The following is a 17405-nucleotide window of genomic DNA, read 5'->3' as shown; positions in this document are numbered from 1 at the left end:
CCCGACTCCAGGAATGATGGTGGCGCCCGCACGCTGGCCTTTCTCTCCCCATTTCCTGCTTTGGGGAGAACCGGCACCCACCAGCACAGTCTCCATCGCACAGAAGGTTCTGGAAGCCCGGGACCCCCTCCCCCTCCCCCTCCTTCGCTCCATCTGCAGGGATCCCGGGCGCAGGGGAGTCCCCACATGACCAGACCAACACTTGCTGTGAAAATGCTCTTTATTCAGCTCGTCCACGACCTGGCAGGGCAGCTGCAGCCTGAGCAGCAGGTTCTAAAGCCAGGAGGGCGGCCCCCGGGGAAGGCTCACGACGGGAGGTGTGGCTCACGGCTGCCCTGAGGGTCCCGGCCACGCGCCTGCCTGACCCTCAGTCCCGGTGCCCAGCCCGGTGTTAGGAAAACCGGCCCCTGACTTCCCTCCCCCACCCCAGCCCCCGCCCGGTGCCTGGCAGAGCGGGCACAGTCTGTGGGCACGAGGCTCGGGCACCCTTTGCTTCCTGTCCCCTCGGGTCCAGGGCCCTAGGGTGGGAGCCCCGCCCTGTGCATTCCGAGGTCACACTGCAGCGGCAGAGGCCACAGGGAGGGGGGGTGCTCCCGTGTGACCCCCCGAGGTGGCAGCGCTGTGGTGGCTCCGGCTGTGGCCGCGGGTGGGGACGCAGAGGAGGTCGGTCAGGACGAGCCGGCGGACACAGGACACAGGTGGGGCGGTGGTCCCAGGGCAGGCGATGCCCTCAGAGCTGCTTGTCTGGTGGGAGGAAGAGGAGTGAGAGCGGGGAGTGCCAAGGGGGAAACTGAGGCCAGTCGGGAGGGAGGCTGAGGGCGGGCGGGAGCGTCGCTGTGTCCTATGGGCCCCGGGACCAGGGGAGGGTTGTGAGGTTCACTGTGGCTGGAGGCTCCCAGTGGACGGGGTGGGGGAGCGGGAACATTTCAGCCCAGTGGGGAAATGGGTACATGGGACCCAGGCCAGGGGAACCCGGGCCCCAGCGACTGCGGCGCCCGTGGGAAGAGGGGCGGGGAGAGGAGCAAGCAGGGTCCCCGTTGGCCTCAGACACGCACCCCCTGCCCTGCTGCCCTGGGGGTGTCCTGCCCTGTGCTCTCTGGCCTCAGGGTAAGGTTTCCAGGGGGAGGGGGGGCTTCAATCTGTTTTTCTTTTTCTTTTCATTATTTTTTAAAAATATTTTTTTATTGGTTTCAGAGAGGAAGGGAGAGGGAGAGGGAGATAGAAACATCAATGATGAGACAGAATCATGGATCGGCTGCCTCCTGTTCGCTCCCCACTGCGGACCAAGCCTGCAATCCAGACCTGTGCCCTGACCGGGAATCGAACCCTGACCTCCTGGTTCACAGGTCCGCACTCAACCCCTGAGCCACGCCGGCCGGGATTGATCTGCGTTTAGTTCTCTGACTCTTGGCACCCGGGAGGCCTCCAGGAGGTGGGCGTGGAATGAATGGATGAGGAAGGACAGAGCCTAGAATGGGCCGCACCTGGGGACAGCCTGAGCGCGGACACCAGGAGAGAGAGCGGCCAGAGGTGTGTGACCTGCGCCCGAGGGGACACAGGCCGCTGACAGCTACGCTCCCCACACCCGCCCTCGAGGCCCCGCCTGGACCCCACTTCTTTCCCCGGGGACTGCGGGGGGTTAAGGCGGACAGGAGTGACCATGTGGTCATTGATGTGTTAATATTGGTGACGACAATGATACTAACAAAAGCCACCACAACCCCTCACAGTCCTGACGGGGGCGAGCAGTTGTGTCTGACAGACGAGGCGTGAGGCCCGGGGAGGTGAGAACCCAGAGGTGAGAGGTCAGGTGTGTCTGCCTCCCAGGTCCGGACCCTCTAGCCCGGGGCTGGGGGACGCCCCGCCTGCAGGCCTCGTGAGGCCCGAGAATCCCTGGCTCTGGCCCTGCCGGGCCTCAGGGTTAGTTCACGTGAGGTTTGACCAGATGGAGCCGCGCATCTTCAGTAGATCAATGCGTACGGCCCTCGGATGACGCCATCAAGACCCAAATGGGCCCTAGGTTGGCTCAGTGGATAGAGCATCAGCCTTCACTGAACGGTCCCGGGTTCGATTCCAGTCAAGGGCACATGCTCAGGTTGCAGGCTCGATCCTCAGTGTGGGGCGTGCAGGAGGCAGCCGGTCAATGATTCTCTCTCATCAGTGATGTTTCTCTCTCTCCCTCTCCCTTCCTCTTGAAATCAATAAAAATGTATATTTTAAAAAACTTCCAAATGGCCCTTGACAGAATGAGGGGTCCCTCCCACCCCAGCCCACAGCTTAGGCCAGACCCCACATGCGTCCCTCGTAGACCGGGGGCCCTGTGAGGAAGGCGGCCGAAGGGCTAGTTGCAGTCTGCACCACCCGGCGGCCCGATACGCAGTCCATGCCCACCTCACGGTGCAGCCTGACCCCCAGAGAAACGTCCACGACCTCCCGCCTCCCCGGATCACAGGTGAGCCCAGCGGGTGGAGGGGGCGGCGGGTCCAGGGCGACCACCTACCCAGGCTCCTCCTCTCCCGGGCTACGGCGCCTGCAGCCGGATGGGGCCCAGCACCACGTCCACCTTCTCCTGGTAGGAGCCCAGGTCTCGCTTGCGCCTGGGCTGGCAGCCACCACGGCAGCGGGAGGCGGGGTCGTGGGCCCTGCACACGAGCACCTTGCAGTGCAGGTACACGGCGGGGAGGCGGTGCAGGAAGTGGAAGGAGCGGAACTTGAAGCGGGCGAGGCCGGGTGCCGGCGCGGGGAGGGCCTGGTAGGTGTCGTCCCTCACGCACCTGCAAGGAGAGAGCAGAGCGACGCCATCAGGCTCAGGGCCTCGGCCGCCCTGACCGAGATCCACTGGGCGTGGGACCCATGCCCCCTGCCGCACCCCCTCAACCCCCCCTTCCTGCCCGCCCCCCTCCGCCCGCACATCTGCCCTGGAGCGTGGTTGGAACCAGGACGGTGAGAAGGTCCATTGTCAGCTGATTTGGGGCGACATTGGGCGCCCTTGGCCACGCCCACTGAGGACCCGCCCTCCCCGCTGCGCATCCTCTCAGCCCAAACCCCACCTACGCTCTCCCTCATCCCCCAACAGCCCCTGATGTGGGCGTCCTCCTGCTCACTTGGTGGGTGGAGACACGGGCTCAGGAAACCACTGCCCCCAGTAGGTGCAGCTGGCATCTGGCATCTCATCTCCATCTGCTCCCAAACGAAAGCTTTCCCACCACACCCACGTCCTTGACGCCAGGGCTTGCCCGGAGCTCCTCACTGGGCCTCATCCCATTGACAGGCTTGGGGGCCACAGGGCAGCCATTCTGCGCGTCAGGCGCCCCCTCCCTGGGCGTTAACCAGAGGGGCACCCTGACGGGCTCAGCTGAGCTCCCAGGACCCAAGGCCTTGGCTCGCTGGTGGGACACGCTTACCCGCTCCGGATGAGGTCGTAGGCCACAGAGGGCACGTCCTCGGAGGACGGCGACGCCACGCAGGTGTCCACGAACAGGGCCATGGAGGCGGCGGTGCGGCGGATCTCGGCCTGAACATACAGGTCCTGGTTCAAGCGCACGTAGTAGGGGTGCATGGTCACGGGGTATGCGAACGAGGACGAAGTGTAGAAGGACATGTTGACGGCGAAGTTGCCGTACTGCACTTCCTGGACGTCGGCGTTGTCGTTGGCCACGTACATAAGGTCCACCCAGGTGTCCCGCAGCATCCGGCAGCTCACGTGGAGGTGCAGGCTCGGCCGCCTCTGGATGAGGCCGTTCGCCACGGGGATGGCTGCTTGGAGGGTGTTGGAGTAGGTGATGGTGTCATTATCCAGCTGGAGGGGGCGGGAGAGGGCGTCAGGCCCACGGCCCTGCGAGGGGATCTCGCTGCTGGTCTTGTTAGAGTCAGAAGTGACTCAACGCGCTTCACAACCCTCCCAGGCCCAGCCGGCGTGGCTTCAGGCCCCACGAAGCCCTGGCGGCGCTGTGGCTGGGATGGATGGACGTGCTGGGCAGCCTGCCAGGCGCCCTCCGCCTGGACGGTGGGAAGACTGCCTGCCGCCGCCTCCCTGTGGTTGGAAGTGGGAGGGACACGGATGCCTTCACCCCAATGACATTCTGCTTCGACAGACACAATCCGTCCCCTGCGCCCCAGGATCCAGGACACGCTGCGACGTCGGCAGGAGGAAGCGGGATCGGGGAGGGCGCGGGAAGGCCGCTCACCTGCTGGGTGGTGCCGCAGCCCGCGTAGGGGATGGTGAAGGTCACCTGGCTCGCCGTGACCTGGGCCTGACACTGCTGCACATCCTGCCAGTGGGGGATGACCAGGTCGCTGGCCGAGTAGCCTAGGGACTGCAGGTAGCTCCGGCTCACGTTGGCCTGCATCCGGTCTGGCAGGCAGAGCAGCTCTGGGGGCCGAGGGCGGCCGGGTCAGTGTGCGCCCCAAACCCACCGGGGGCTCCCCCACCCCTGCCCCGTGCACACGATCGAGGGGCTGACAAAGGTGGTCCACATTAGGGTATTTTCATACATCCCCCCGCAGGTGCCCTACGCACACCGATGGAGAAGTGGAGGCAGGTCCTGGCCGGTGTGGCCCAGGGGGTAGAGCGTCAGCCTATGGACTGAGAGTTACGGGTTCGAATCTAGTCAAGGGCAAGTTCCTCAGTGGCAGGCTTGATCCCCGGCCGCACGGAGACAACCAGTCGATGTGCCTCTCACACATGGATGTTTCTCTCTCTCTGTCTCTCCCCCTCCCGTCCACTCTCTCTAAAAATCAGGGGAAAGTGTCCTCAGAGGAGGACAACAGAAACAAACAAAAGAAATGGAGGCCGGATGCGGAAGGAGGAGCTGTCCTGCCAGGTCACCGTGAGCCCCAGAGTAAAGTGACGCTCGGGTGGCATCGTGGGGACCCGGTGAAATAGGGTCCCTGGGCTGTGGAGCCGGCAGGGCTGAGAGTCCTGCGGAAAAAGGGCTGGGACAGCACCTGCCCGCCGGCCACAGTCCGTCCTCCGTCTGTCTGTCCGTCCCCTGCACAGCTCCACTCCTGGCCACCAACCTCTGCTGGGCCTGGCTCAGCGACCAGGGGCCTCCAGGCGGCAGCCACAGGTGCCAGGTCTCAGGACACAGTCACGGTGCCCCTCACTCTGATGGTCACAGGCCTCCCGCCAGGGCCACTTCCGCCCTGGGCATGGCATCCACTGGTCCCATCGGCGGCAGATCCGGAACGCGGACCTGCCGGCGGCTCTGGTCTGCTGTCCCGCCACTGCGGGTGCCGGGGGGCAGGCACCCCGCCCCGAGAGCCTGGGACTTACTGGTGCTGTGGTTGGAGGGACGGGAGTAGTAATCGGCCTGGAACCCGCTGCGGGTGACGCTGCCGTCGCTGACGAAGCGGATGGACATGAAGTTGGAGGACGACGTGAAGGAGTCCCGGGAGCCGTGGCAGACCCGGGCGATGAGCGGGGAGCTGAGGGCGGGGCCGTCGAACACCTGGATGTAGTCGTAGTTACAGTTGCTCTCCAGCCTGCGGACACGGCACAGGGTGTGGGCTCCACTTAACTAAAGGCTGTGCTGTGGTTTTGTTATCCTCCCCTGAGGGCTTTTTCCCATCGATTTTTAGAGAGAGTGAGGGGGGGGGGGGGGGACACAGAGAGAGAGAGACAGCGATGTGACAGAGACAGAGATAGGTTGCCTTCCACACGCACCCCGACTGGGGCCAGGGACCGAGCCTGCAAGTCAGGTACCTGCCCTTGACCGGGAATCGAACCTGCGACCCTTCAGTCTGAGGGCTGACACTCTACCCACTGAGCAAACCAGGCCAGGGCTTATCCCTCTATTTTTTAAAAATATATTTTATTGATTTCAGAGAGGAAAGAAAGGGGGAGAGAGAGACACACACCAATGATGAGAATCATGGATCGGCTGCCTCCGGCACGCCCCCTATTGGGGATGGAGCCCAGAACCGGGCCTGTGCCCTGACCGGGACTCCAGCCCTGACCTCCTGGGTCATAGGTGGACACTCCATCCCTGAGCCACGCCGGCCGGCTCATCCCTCCCTTTGGACTGAGGCTGGGAAAGGCCAGTGACGTCCTGTGGCCACACTGGGCAGTAGGGACCACACAGACCGGAAGCCAAGGCCCTGTGCTGGCCCCACTGCTGGCTGCCCCTGTGCTGGGTTGAAAACCGCGCCCACGGGCAGAATGCCAATGGGCAGCCTCTCTCCCAGGGCGCCTGCTCCGGTCCCTCTTTCCCCCACGTCCCCGAGGTCCCCCCGAGGCCCCGCGGCAGCCCGCACCCACTCACTGCACGTCTCTGAAGACGACGGTCACGCGGTGGTTGTTCTGCACCTCGATGTCCCACACGCAGCGGGCGTTGTTGGGGTAGCTCCCGGGGTAGGACGGGCTGGAGAAGCGCCCCGAGGGCCGGGACAGGAAGCCCCCACAGGCCCCTGCAGCTGCCGGGACAGAGGAGATGCTGGTCACCCAGAGCACAGGGCGCACCACCCGGGCAGGGAGTTTTACTTATTTATTATTTTTAAATCCATTTGTATTAATTTTGAGAAAAAGGAAGAGGGAGTGAGAGATAGAAACATCCATGATGAGAGAGAATCATGGACCGGCTGCCTCCTGCACGCCCCCCACTGGGGATCGAGCCCACAAGCCAGGCCTGTGCCCTGACCGGGAATCGAACCCTGACCTCCTGGTTCATAGTTCGACACTAATCACTGAACAAGGCTGGCTGGGAATGAGAGGGGGATTTGTGAACAATTCCCAAGGAAGAAACCCTACGGGCGGTGGCCCCAGCGTGGCCTGTCCCTGAGGCTGAGGACACGCAGGGAAGCCACCGCCTTGCCATTCCCGCCATCTCTCCCAGCGTCACTGACGGTCACCGAGGGCAGGGAGTGCAGGGCTTACCAGCTGGCCTGGTGCTGGTGAAGGGAGGCTCTGGGGACAGAGAGGAGAGATCATGGTCAGTTTCCTGCCATCCTTGGCTCAGCCACTGACTGCATGCTCGCTCTGTGCCAGCCATGTGCCACCCGGGGCCACAGGGAGACGCTGGCCACGGGCCGCGCCCTCCGGAGCTCCCAGCCTGAAGGAGGTGGGAGCGGCCGGGGAGAGGTCAATGGGGGGAACGGAGACACGTGTAATACTTTCAACAATAAAGAATTTAAATACAAACGCACACACACACACACACACACACACACACACACAAACCAGAAGCTATCCAGCTGGCAGGGGCAATGTGGGGAGTGAGTGTGCGCGAGCAGGATGCTGGCTGTGTGCACGCAGGCGGGTGAGGGTGCAAGGGGTGGGCTGGGGAGGGTGTGTGTGCAGGTGGAGAGGGGCGGCGCACTTGCGGGCACCTCCGCCATGCACAGGCTCATCGGGACCCATAAGCCCGCCGCCTTGTGCGTGAGGCGGAAGAGCGAGGGGCGGTAGGTGATGGGTGCCACCAGCCTGGGAAGAAGATGAAGAGTCTGAGGATGTTCCTGGAGAGATTGAAAGTCCGTGGCCCAGAGTGTGACAGAAGAGAGTCAAGTCTTGTCCTTCTTGCAGGACTTGTCAGAGCCTTGACCATCCAGGTCACAGTCCATGGCCAGGGAGCCCCTGGGAGCACTACAACCATAATTGGCACCGAGTGTTTCCATCGGGACACAGAGAACAGTCGGGGCTTGTGCACTCAGGTGAAGGAACTCGTTACCAGACGAGCATCTGTAGGGGTTCTACTCGGCCATGTTTCTACAATGGTCACCTTTCGCCACGGGTTGACCTGGATGGTTATTTGCACCTGAAATGCCAGGACCATCCTCTCCCACCACAGCCTCTCCGTGAGCCCCGGAGGCGGCAGGGGCAGGGCTCAGAGGGGCTCCCAGGCTGAGCCCAAGGACAGCAGTGTCCTGTGCCCTCAGCACATCACTATGGAAACCAGGTTCATCAGAGAGAAAAGCTACCCAGGAGCCCGCCCTTCTCTTCCTGCAAACACAGAGCAGGGGCTCCACCGGAAGCCTGGGCCAGGGCACTCACCTGGGGTGGTCACGACGACGGGCGGAGCTGCGAGAAAGAGAAGCATCGGGGTCAGTCCTGGGCCCAGGGTGTGTGGGAAGGAGACCCTCAGGATGTGGACAGAGGGGCTCCTGTGTGCCCCCCCCCCCCCCCCGTGGCCTCAGAATTGCTCCTGGGAGCGGCCCATGGGAGCTGCCTAGTAAGTATAGGGGCTCTTCTCCAAAAAAGGTGTTGGGGTTTATCTGAGGGCCAGGCTGGGGCCATGTGACAGGAACCCTCAAACTTCCAGGAACCCAGCAGCTGCTGGCGATGTGAGCTTGAAGCTGAAACTGCCCGTCTCCTGCTGGGCTGAGGTGAGAGGAGCCCTGAAACCAGGGTGCCACACTAACAGGGAGGCCCGGAGACGGGACACACCTGAGCAGATGACGCTGGCATCCTCGTGGTGCCCACAGTTGTGCGAGTTCCAGCCCCTGTGCGGGCAGTTCCACAGGTAGGACTCGTGCCCTGAGCAGCCCACGTCGTCCAGCACGATCGGGCCTGAGCCCTGTCCGAACCGGGCATTTCCTGGGGCCGCCCTGACCTGGCCACAGCCCAGCTGCCTGCACACCACGTTGGCATCGTTGGTGTCCCACCCGTCGTCACACACGGTGCCCCAGGAGCCTCGGTAGAGGACCTCCACTCGGCCCTGACATGAGTCACTGCCGTTCACCAGCCTCAGGGCCAAACCCGAGTCGTTCTGGAACCCTAGACGACAGCACAAGGACACTCCTCCATGTCTGTGCTGAGCTCCAGGCCCGAGGTAGGTTCTAGACTCAGGGCCTCCCTGATGGCCACACCCATGGGCAGGCGGTCAGCTTTGGACACCCCAGGGGTTCATCTCCATCACAGGGAAAGGATCGGGACGTCCTGTCTAGCCAGGTCTAAGGGTGCTCCTAGGTAGGGAGCCCCAGGATTGCCATGCGGTTAGCTGGACTGCACCCAGCATCCACCAGGGCCACCCAGGGTGCAGATTCAAGGCTCTGGGGACAGGCCAAGGCCATGGCCTCTTGGGCCACATATTTCTTCTCCATGGTCCTGCCTGACTTGAGGCAAAGCCCTTGGAGGGGATGGGACCACACCTGTCAGACATGAGAAGACAGAGACTCAACCCCCTGAGGCTGAGCCTGCACAGGGCTCTCAGCAGGTCCCAGGGGGCCTCCAGGGCTGACCCTGAACAACAGGGGAAGGTCCTGGTTGAGCCTCCAAACAAGCCTCTGGAGACAAGTCACTAAACAACCATGTCAGACAAGGACCTGGTCAGAGACCCTGCTCTGGCCCCACCCCACTAAGGGACAAGGATGAGGGTGACCAATGTGGAGCCTCTTCCTGTCACGTCCATTCCAGGCGTGATTAAGATTCAGAGAGGGGCCCTGGGAGGGGGAAGGGTCCAGTACCTGCTGTTGTTTGAAGAGAGATAGGTATGGATGGAGTTGTGGAAGGAGTTGTCCATACATCTGGAAGGGACAATATAGAGAAAAGCCGTGGTGAGGCCTCAGGAAAGGAGTCCTTCCCAAAAGGGTGGGTCGGTCAGCGTGACTTTCCCATGTGCCTCTTGCACGTGCTCCCTGCCTGTACACAAGCCCCCGGCTCCGCTGGGTCATCGGGGTCGAAGGCCTGGGAGAGCCCAGCTGCATCCCTCCACGTCTCTAATGGCCATGTGCCTCCCCATCAGAAGACCTTTCCCATCTCTCCCCCATGAGCCAGGCACTCACTGGTGGCTTGAGGTTGGCCTGACTCTGAAGGTTGGATAGAAAGAGTCAGGGCCTGGTGACTGAACCTGGAGGCAAGCTCAGGTCCTGGTACCCAGAGGACCCTCAGCCCATGTTCACTGCCATCCCCGGGCACTGTCTCTGCCCCCTTGGGATACAGTGACAGTGCTGGCCCTCAGGGAGCGGCAGGTGTGAGAGGAGGAGAGAAGCCAGAAAACTGCTGTCCCGTCATCACAAAGCCAGTGGGCATCAGTGTCCACTATTCCACAAAGCCCTCCTCAGCCTGGAGTCACGGGGCCACCTTCATGGAAGGGGAGGCACTTCTCTGACCATCGGCCACTCTCCCCCGGGATGGCCGCCAAGTATCTGATGAGAACTCACAAGGAGGATGGACAGACAGAGCCTTTGGCATCCCCCTTCCCCTGGTAGATAAAGAGACAGAGGGCAAAAGTGTGATCCACATGAGGTACAAAGAGCCATGGGTCAGCTGGAGAGGGCTGACAGGCAGAGGGGGGCAGGAGAGAGGGACATCCCAGGAGAGTTGGCAGGACTCACCTGGCCAGTATGTGGTGGTCGGAACACCTGTGGGAAGAAAAGGAAAGTCAGACACCAGGCTCCCAGGAGCCCGGCCCTGATCCCTGGTTGTGGACCCTCAGCTTCTACACACAGAACTGATTCCATGCTCATGCCCTGGAGGGGAGGGGACACAGCAGTGTACCCCGCACCTTATAGTACTTCCCAAGCCACGCCCTCTGTCTCCTCCCATCGCCTGCCTCCCAGAGACTGAGGCCTCATGTCCAGTGTATGCAAGCCAGTGTCATGCCTGGGACAGGCCACCGGGGCCCTGGTGTTGACCCCACAGAATGAACTGGTAATGACCCCACCAAATGGTGTCAATCAATCTGCACCCTGATGTTTCAGCCTTGACGCATTCTGATATTTAGAGTTTACACCCATTTCTAGAGTTTTTCATGGGGTCCTAATACCCCATCCCCAAGGCCCCCATTGGTTCCTTCCATTCATTGGCCACCTGCCATCTCCCAGCTCCCCCTGCTCCCTCCCACGCTCTCTGTCCTTCACAAAGGACCTCTGTGCTCTCAGGTTGTCCCCTCTGGGTCACTATCTGGGAGCCCCCAGGTGAACCGTCCTCACAGAGGGAAGGAGATCACCAACCCCCACACCCAGGGACCAGCTGCCCTAGAAGGAAGCCCCAGACACCCTGCAGGTGGCAGTGAGCTGGCTCCGGCGGCACTAGGGCAGGCTCCTCTCTGTGCTCAGGACGCTGCCTCTTGTGCATGAACACGGACCTCAGGCCCCTTCGAGCCTGGTCTTGGCACTGCCTTCATTGGCAGGGCACATGGACCCACCAATCTTACCTGTAGTCTGAGCAGGAGACCTAGCACCCGGGTGTCGGCTGCCCTGAGGCACACCTGTGCCTGGGGGACAGTATGAGGCTCAGGGGGGCCCTGGCGTGGGGAGTGGGTTTGGTCTCAGAAGCATCAGCCAAGAAGAGCCACCAGGAATGGTAGCGACGCACCTGAGCAGATGACGCCGGCGTCCTCCCCGTGGTTGCAGTTGTGTGAGTTCCAGCCCCTGTGCGAGCAGCTCCACAGGTAGGACTCGTGCCCTGAGCAGCTCACGTCGTCCAGCACGATCGGCCCTGAGCCCTGTCCGAACCGGGCATTTCCTGGGGCCGACCTGGCCCAGCCACAGCCCAGCTGCCTGCACACCACGTTGGCGTCGTTGGTGTCCCAACTGTCATCACACACGGTGCCCCAGGAGCCTTGGTAGAAGACCTCCACGCGGCCCTGACACCGGTCACCGCCATTCACCAGCCTCAGGGCCAGAGCCGATTCGGTCCCGAAACCTAGAGGACGGCACAAGGACACCTCCTCCATGTCTGTGCTGAGCTCCATGCCGGAGGCAGGTTCTAATCTAGACTCAGGGCCTCCCTCATGGGCACACCCAGGGCAGGCGGTCATCTTTGGACACCCCAGGGGTTAATCTCCATCATCGGGAAAGGATCGGGGACATTGTCCTGCCAGGTCTAAGTGTGTTCCTAGGTAAGGAGCCCCAGGATTGCCCATGAAGTGAGCAGGACTGCCCCCCGCATCCACCAGGACCACCCAGGGTGGGGGTCCATGGCTCCCGGGACAGGCCAAGTCCATGGCCTCTTTGGCTACTTATTCCTTCTCCATGGTCCTGCCTGACTTGAGGCAAAGCCCTCAGAGGTGATGGGACCTCTGTCAGACATGAGAAGATAGCGACTCACACCCTGAGACACAGGCAGCACTGGGGTCTCAGCAGGTCCCAGGAGGCCTCCAGGACTGACACTGATCAACGGGGTAGGGTCCTGGCTGAGCCTCCTCCCAGAAGCCCACTGGAGACAAGTCATCAGCCACCCATGTCAGACAAGGACCTGGTCAGAGACCCTCCTCTGCTTGTCCAGAGGGACACAGATAAGGATGGCTCATGGGGAGCCTCTTGCTGTCACGTTCTATCCAGGCGTGATTCAGAAGCAGAGAGGGGCCCGGGGAGGTTTAAGGGTCCTGTACCTGTTGTTGTTTGAGGAGAGGCAGTTGTGGATGGAGTTGTCCATGCATCTGGAAGGGGCAACAAAGAGTAAGGCGTTGGTGAGGCCTCAGGAATGGAGTCCTTCCCAAAAGGGTGGGTCAGTCGGTGTCACTTTCCCATGTGCCTCCTGCACGTGCTCCCTGCCAGTCCACAGCATCACACTCGGCTGGGTCATCTGGTTCGAAGGCCTGGGAGAGACCAGCCGCATCCCTCCACGTTTCTGACCACCATGTTCCTCCCATCAGAAGACCTTTCCCATCTCTCCCCGATGAGCCAGGCACTAACTGGTGGCTTGAGGTGTTGGCCTGACTCTGAAGCTTGGATAGAAAGAGTCAGGGCCCGGTTATTGACCCAGGAGGCAATCACAGGTCCTGGTACCCAGAGGACACTGCCATCCCTGGGCACTGTCTCTGCCACCTTGGGATGTGGGTGTGACCATGCTGGCCCTCAGGGTGCGGCAGGTGTCACAGGAGCAGGGAACCCAGAAGCCTGCTGTCCCGACATCAGAAAGCCAATGGGCATCAGTGTCCACTATCCCACAAAGCCCTCCTCAGCCTGGAGCCACAGGGCCACCTTTATGAAAGGGGAGGCACTACTTGACCATTGGCCCCTCTCCCCCGGGACGGCCGCCAAGTATCTGATGAGTACTTAGAAGGAGGATGGACAGACGGAGTCTTTGGAATCCCCCTTCCCCTTATAGTTAAGGAGACAGGGGGAAAAATGTGGTCCAGATGGGGTTCAAAGAGCCATGGGTCAGTTGGAGAGGGTTGAACGGCAGAGGTGAGCAGGAGAGAGGGACATCCAAGGACAGGTGGCGGGACTCACCTGGCCAGGATGTGGTGGCCTGAGCAGCTGTGGGAACAAAAGGACAGTCAGACACTAAGCTCCCAGGTGCCCGGCCCAGATCCCGGGTTGATGGCCCTCAGCTTCTGCAAACGGAGCTAATGCCGTGAACATGGCCTCAGGGGGGACACTGCAGTGCTGCCCTGAACCTCACAGTTCTTCCAAAGCCACTCCCTCTGTCCCAAGCCATTGACTGCCTCCCTGAGCCTGGGGACTCCTGTCCAGTGTATGGAAGCCAGTGTCATGCCTGGGACAGGCCATCAAGGTCCTGGGGTTGACCCCAGAGCCTGAACAGGTAATGATCCCACCAAATGGGGTCAATCAATGTGCACACTGATTTCACAGCCTAGACCTATTCTGCTAAAGGGAGTTTACACCCATTTCTAGACTTTTCCATGCGGTCATAATGCCCCATCCCCAAGGCTCCCATTGGCTCCTTCCATTCATTGGCCACCTGCAAGCTCCCACCTCCCCCTGCTCCCTCCCACTCTCTCTGTCCTTCACAAAGGACCTCTGTGCTCTCAGGGTGTCCCTTCTGCTTCACTGTCTTGGAGCCCCCAGGTGAACCGTCCTCACAGAGGGGAGGAGCTCACCAACCCCCACACCCAGGGACCAGCTGCCCTAGAAGGAAGCCCCAGACACCCTGCAGGTGGCAGTGAGCTGGCTACGGGGGCACAAGGGCAGGCTCCTCTCTGTGCTCAGGACGCTGCCTCTTGTGCATGAACACAGAGCTCAGGCCCCTTTGAGCCTGGTCCTGGCACTGCCTTCAGGATGCTGGGCACGTGGAACCTCCAAGTTGACGTGTAGTCTGAGCAGGAGACCTAGCACCTGGGCGCCTTCTGCTCTGAGTCACTCGAGTGCCTGGGGAACAGTATGAGGCTCAGGGGGGCCCAGGCGTGGGGAGTGGGTTTGGTCTCAGAAGCATCAGCCAAGAAGAGCCACCAGGAATGGTAGCGACCCACCTGAGCAGATGACGCCGGCGTCCTCCCCGTGGTTGCAGTTGTGCACGTTCCAGCCATTATGCGGGCAGCTCCACAGGTAGGACTCGTGCCCTGAGCAGCCCACGTTGTCCAGCACGATCGGCCCTGAGCCCTGTCCGAACTGGGCACTTCCTGGGGCCGACATGGCCCAGCCACAGCCCAGCTGCCTGCACACCACGTTGGCGTCGTTGGTGTCCCAACTGTCATCACACACGGTGCCCCAGGAGCCTTGGTAGAAGACCTCCACGCGGCCCTGACACCGGTCACCGCCATTCACCAGCCTCAGGGCCAGAGCCGATTCGGTCCCGAAACCTAGAGGACAGCACAAGGACACCTCCTCCATGTCTGTGCTGAGCTCCAGGCCGGAGGCAGGTTCTAATCTAGACTCAGGGCCTCCCTCATGGGCACACCCAGGGCAGGCGGTCATCTTTGGACACCCCAGGGGTTAATCTCCATCATCGGGAAAGGATCGGGGACATTGTCCTGCCAGGTCTAAGTGTGTTCCTAGGTAAGGAGCCCCAGGATTGCCCATGAAGTGAGCAGGACTGCCCCCCGCATCCACCAGGACAACCCAGGGTGGGGGTCCATGGCTCCCGGGACAGGCCAAGTCCATGGCCTCTTTGGCCACTTATTCCTTCTCCATGGTCCTGCCTGACTTGAGGCAAAGCCCTCAGAGGGGATGGGACCTCTGTCAGACATGAGAAGATAGCGACTCACACCCTGAGACACAGGCAGCACTGGGGTCTCAGCAGGTCCCAGGAGGCCTCCAGGACTGACACTGATCAACGGGGTAGGGTCCTGGCTGAGCCTCCTCCCAGAAGCCCACTGGAGACAAGTCATCAGCCACCCATGTCAGACAAGGACCTGGTCAGAGACCCTCCTCTGCTTGTCCAGAGGGACAAAGATAAGGATGGCTCATGGGGAGCCTCTTGCTGTCACGTTCCATCCAGGCGTGATTCAGAAGCAGAGAGGGGCCCCGGGAGGTTTAAGGGTCCTGTACCTGTTGTTGTTTCAGTAGGGGCAGTTGTGGATGGAGTTGTCCATGCATCTGGAAGGGGCAACAAAGAGTAAGGCGTTGGTGAGGCCTCAGGAAAGGAGTCCATGCCAAAAGGGTGGGTCAGTCGGCGTCACTTTCCCATGTGCCTCCTACACGTGCTCCCTGCCTGTCCACAGCATCACACTCGGCTGGGTCATCTGGTTCGAAGGCCTGGGAGAGACCATCCGCATCCCTCCACGTTTCTGATCGCCATGTTCCTCCTATCAGAAGACCTTTCCCATCTCTCCCTGATGAGCCAGGCACTCACTGGTGGCTTGAGGTGTGGGACTGACTCTGAAGCTTGGATAGAAAGAGTCAGGGCTGGTGACTGAACCAGGAGGCAGGCACAGGTCCTGGTACCCAGAGGACACTGCCATCCCTGGGCACTGTCTCTGCCCCCTTGCGATGCGGGTGTGACTATGCTGGCCCTCAGGGTGCGGCAGGTGTCACAGGAGCAGAGAACCCAGAAGCCTGCTGTCCCGACATCAGAAAGCCAATGGGCATCAGTGTCCACTATCCCACAAAGCCCTCCTCAGCCTGGAGCCACAGGGCCACCTTTATGAAAGGGGAGGCACTACTTGACCATTGGCCCCTCTCCCCCGGGACGGCCGCCAAGTATCTGATGAGTACTTAGAAGGAGGATGGACAGACGGAGTCTTTGGAATCCCCCTTCCCCTTATAGTTAAAGAGACAGAGGGGAAAAATGTGGTCCAGATGGGGTTCAAAGAGCCATGGGTCAGTTGGAGAGGGTTGAACGGCAGAGGTGAGCTGGACAGAGGGACATCCCAGGACAGGTGGCGGGACTCACCTGGCCAGGATGTGGTGGCCTGAGCAGCTGTGGGAAAAAAAGGACAGTCAGACACTAAGCTCCAAGGTGCCCGGTCCAGATCCTGGGTTGATGACCCTCAGCTTCTGCACATGGAGCTGATGCCGTGAACATGGCCTCGGGGGGGACACTGCAGTCCTGCCCAGAACCTCACAGTTCTTCCAAAGCCACTCCCTCTGTCCCAAGCCATTGCCTGCCTCCCTGAGCCTGGGGACTCCTGTCCAGAGTATGGAAGCCAGTGTCATGCCTGGGACAGGCCATCAAGGTCCTGGGGTTGACCCCAGAGCCTGAACGGGTAATGACTCCACCAAATGGGGTCAATCAATGTGCACACTGATTTCTCAGCCTAGACCTATTCTGCTAAAGGGAGTTTACACCCATTTCTAGACTTTTCCATGCGGTCATAATGCCCCATCCCCAAGGCTCCCATTGGCTCCTTCCATTCATTGGCCACCTGCCATCTCCCAACTCCCCCTGCTCCCTCTCACTCTCTCTGTCCTTCACAAAGGACCTCTGTGCTCTCAGGGTGTCCCTTCTGCTTCACTGTCTTGGAGCCCCCAGGTGAACCGTCCTCACAGAGGGGAGGAGCTCACCAAACCCACACCCAGGGACCTGCTGCCCTAGAAGGAAGCCCCAGACACCCTGCAGGTGGCAGTGAGCTGGCTACGGGGGCACAAGGGCAGGCTCCTCTCTGTGCTCAGGACGCTGCCTCTTGTGCATGAACACAGAGCTCAGGCCCCTTTGATCCTGGTCCTGGCACTGCCTTCAGGATGCTGGGTGTGTGGACCCTCCAAGTTGACGTGTAGTCTGAGCAGGAGACCTAGCACCTGGGCGTCTTCTGCTCTGAGTCACTCGAGTGCCTGGGGAACAGTATGAGGCTCAGGGGGGCCCAGGCGTGGGGAGTGGGTTTGGTCTCAGAAGCATCAGCCAAGAAGAGCCACCAGGAATGGTAGCGACCCACCTGAGCAGATGACGCCGGCGTCCTCCCCGTGGTTGCAGTTGTGCACGTTAAAGCCATTATGCGGGCAGCTCCACAGGTAGGACTCGTGCCCTGAGCAGCCCACGTTGTCCAGCACGATCGGCCCTGAGCCCTGTCCGAACTGGGCACTTCCTGGGGCCGACATGGCCCAGCCACAGCCCAGCTGCCTGCACACCACGTTGGCGTCGTTGGTGTCCCAACTGTCATCACACACGGTGCCCCAGGAGCCTTGGTAGAAGACCTCCACGCGGCCCTGACACCGGTCACCGCCATTCACCAGCCTCAGGGCCAGAGCCGATTCAGTCCCGAAACCTAGAGGACGGCACAAGGACACCTCCTCCATGTCTGTGCTGAGCTCCATGCCGGAGGCAGGTTCTAATCTAGACTCAGGGTCTCCCTCATGGGCACACCCAGGGCAGGCGGTCATCTTTGGACACCCCAGGGGTTAATCTC

At 61.3% G+C, this 17405-nt stretch overlaps 1 protein-coding gene across 6 annotated transcripts in view; it reads right to left on the bottom strand.

The window, feature by feature from the left end:
* Positions 1 to 202: 202 nt before the first annotated feature.
* Positions 203 to 17405, bottom strand: part of DMBT1 (deleted in malignant brain tumors 1) — a 33716-nt gene continuing 16513 nt past the window's right edge. For 5 of the 6 annotated variants that reach the window (XM_070432025.1, XM_070432028.1, XM_070432029.1 and 2 more), the window contains 18 exons: positions 16935 to 17264; positions 15956 to 15982; positions 15112 to 15159; positions 14094 to 14423; positions 13114 to 13140; positions 12270 to 12317; positions 11252 to 11581; positions 10270 to 10296; positions 9400 to 9459; positions 8381 to 8710; positions 7988 to 8014; positions 6875 to 6904; positions 6264 to 6414; positions 5276 to 5484; positions 4188 to 4372; positions 3405 to 3799; positions 2501 to 2774; positions 203 to 744 (listed from right to left, as the gene is read on the bottom strand). In XM_070432025.1, the coding sequence (XP_070288126.1) occupies positions 2522 to 2774; positions 3405 to 3799; positions 4188 to 4372; positions 5276 to 5484; positions 6264 to 6414; positions 6875 to 6904; positions 7988 to 8014; positions 8381 to 8710; positions 9400 to 9459; positions 10270 to 10296; positions 11252 to 11581; positions 12270 to 12317; positions 13114 to 13140; positions 14094 to 14423; positions 15112 to 15159; positions 15956 to 15982; positions 16935 to 17264 (2807 nt within the window). In that variant the 3' untranslated portion in view covers positions 203 to 744; positions 2501 to 2521. The remainder of the gene's footprint in view (positions 745 to 2500; positions 2775 to 3404; positions 3800 to 4187; positions 4373 to 5275; positions 5485 to 6263; positions 6415 to 6874; positions 6905 to 7987; positions 8015 to 8380; positions 8711 to 9399; positions 9460 to 10269; positions 10297 to 11251; positions 11582 to 12269; positions 12318 to 13113; positions 13141 to 14093; positions 14424 to 15111; positions 15160 to 15955; positions 15983 to 16934; positions 17265 to 17405) is intronic. The other variant, XM_070432027.1, reaches the window with a different exon arrangement.

Source organism: Myotis yumanensis, unplaced genomic scaffold (assembly GCF_028538775.1).
Source record: "Myotis yumanensis isolate MYYU_CA2020_CCGP unplaced genomic scaffold, mMyoYum1.0.hap1 SCAF_13, whole genome shotgun sequence".
NCBI classification, from domain to species: domain Eukaryota; kingdom Metazoa; phylum Chordata; class Mammalia; order Chiroptera; family Vespertilionidae; genus Myotis; species Myotis yumanensis.
Note: the sequence above shows the minus strand (reverse complement) of the source record. Positions and strands in the feature narration are given on the sequence as shown.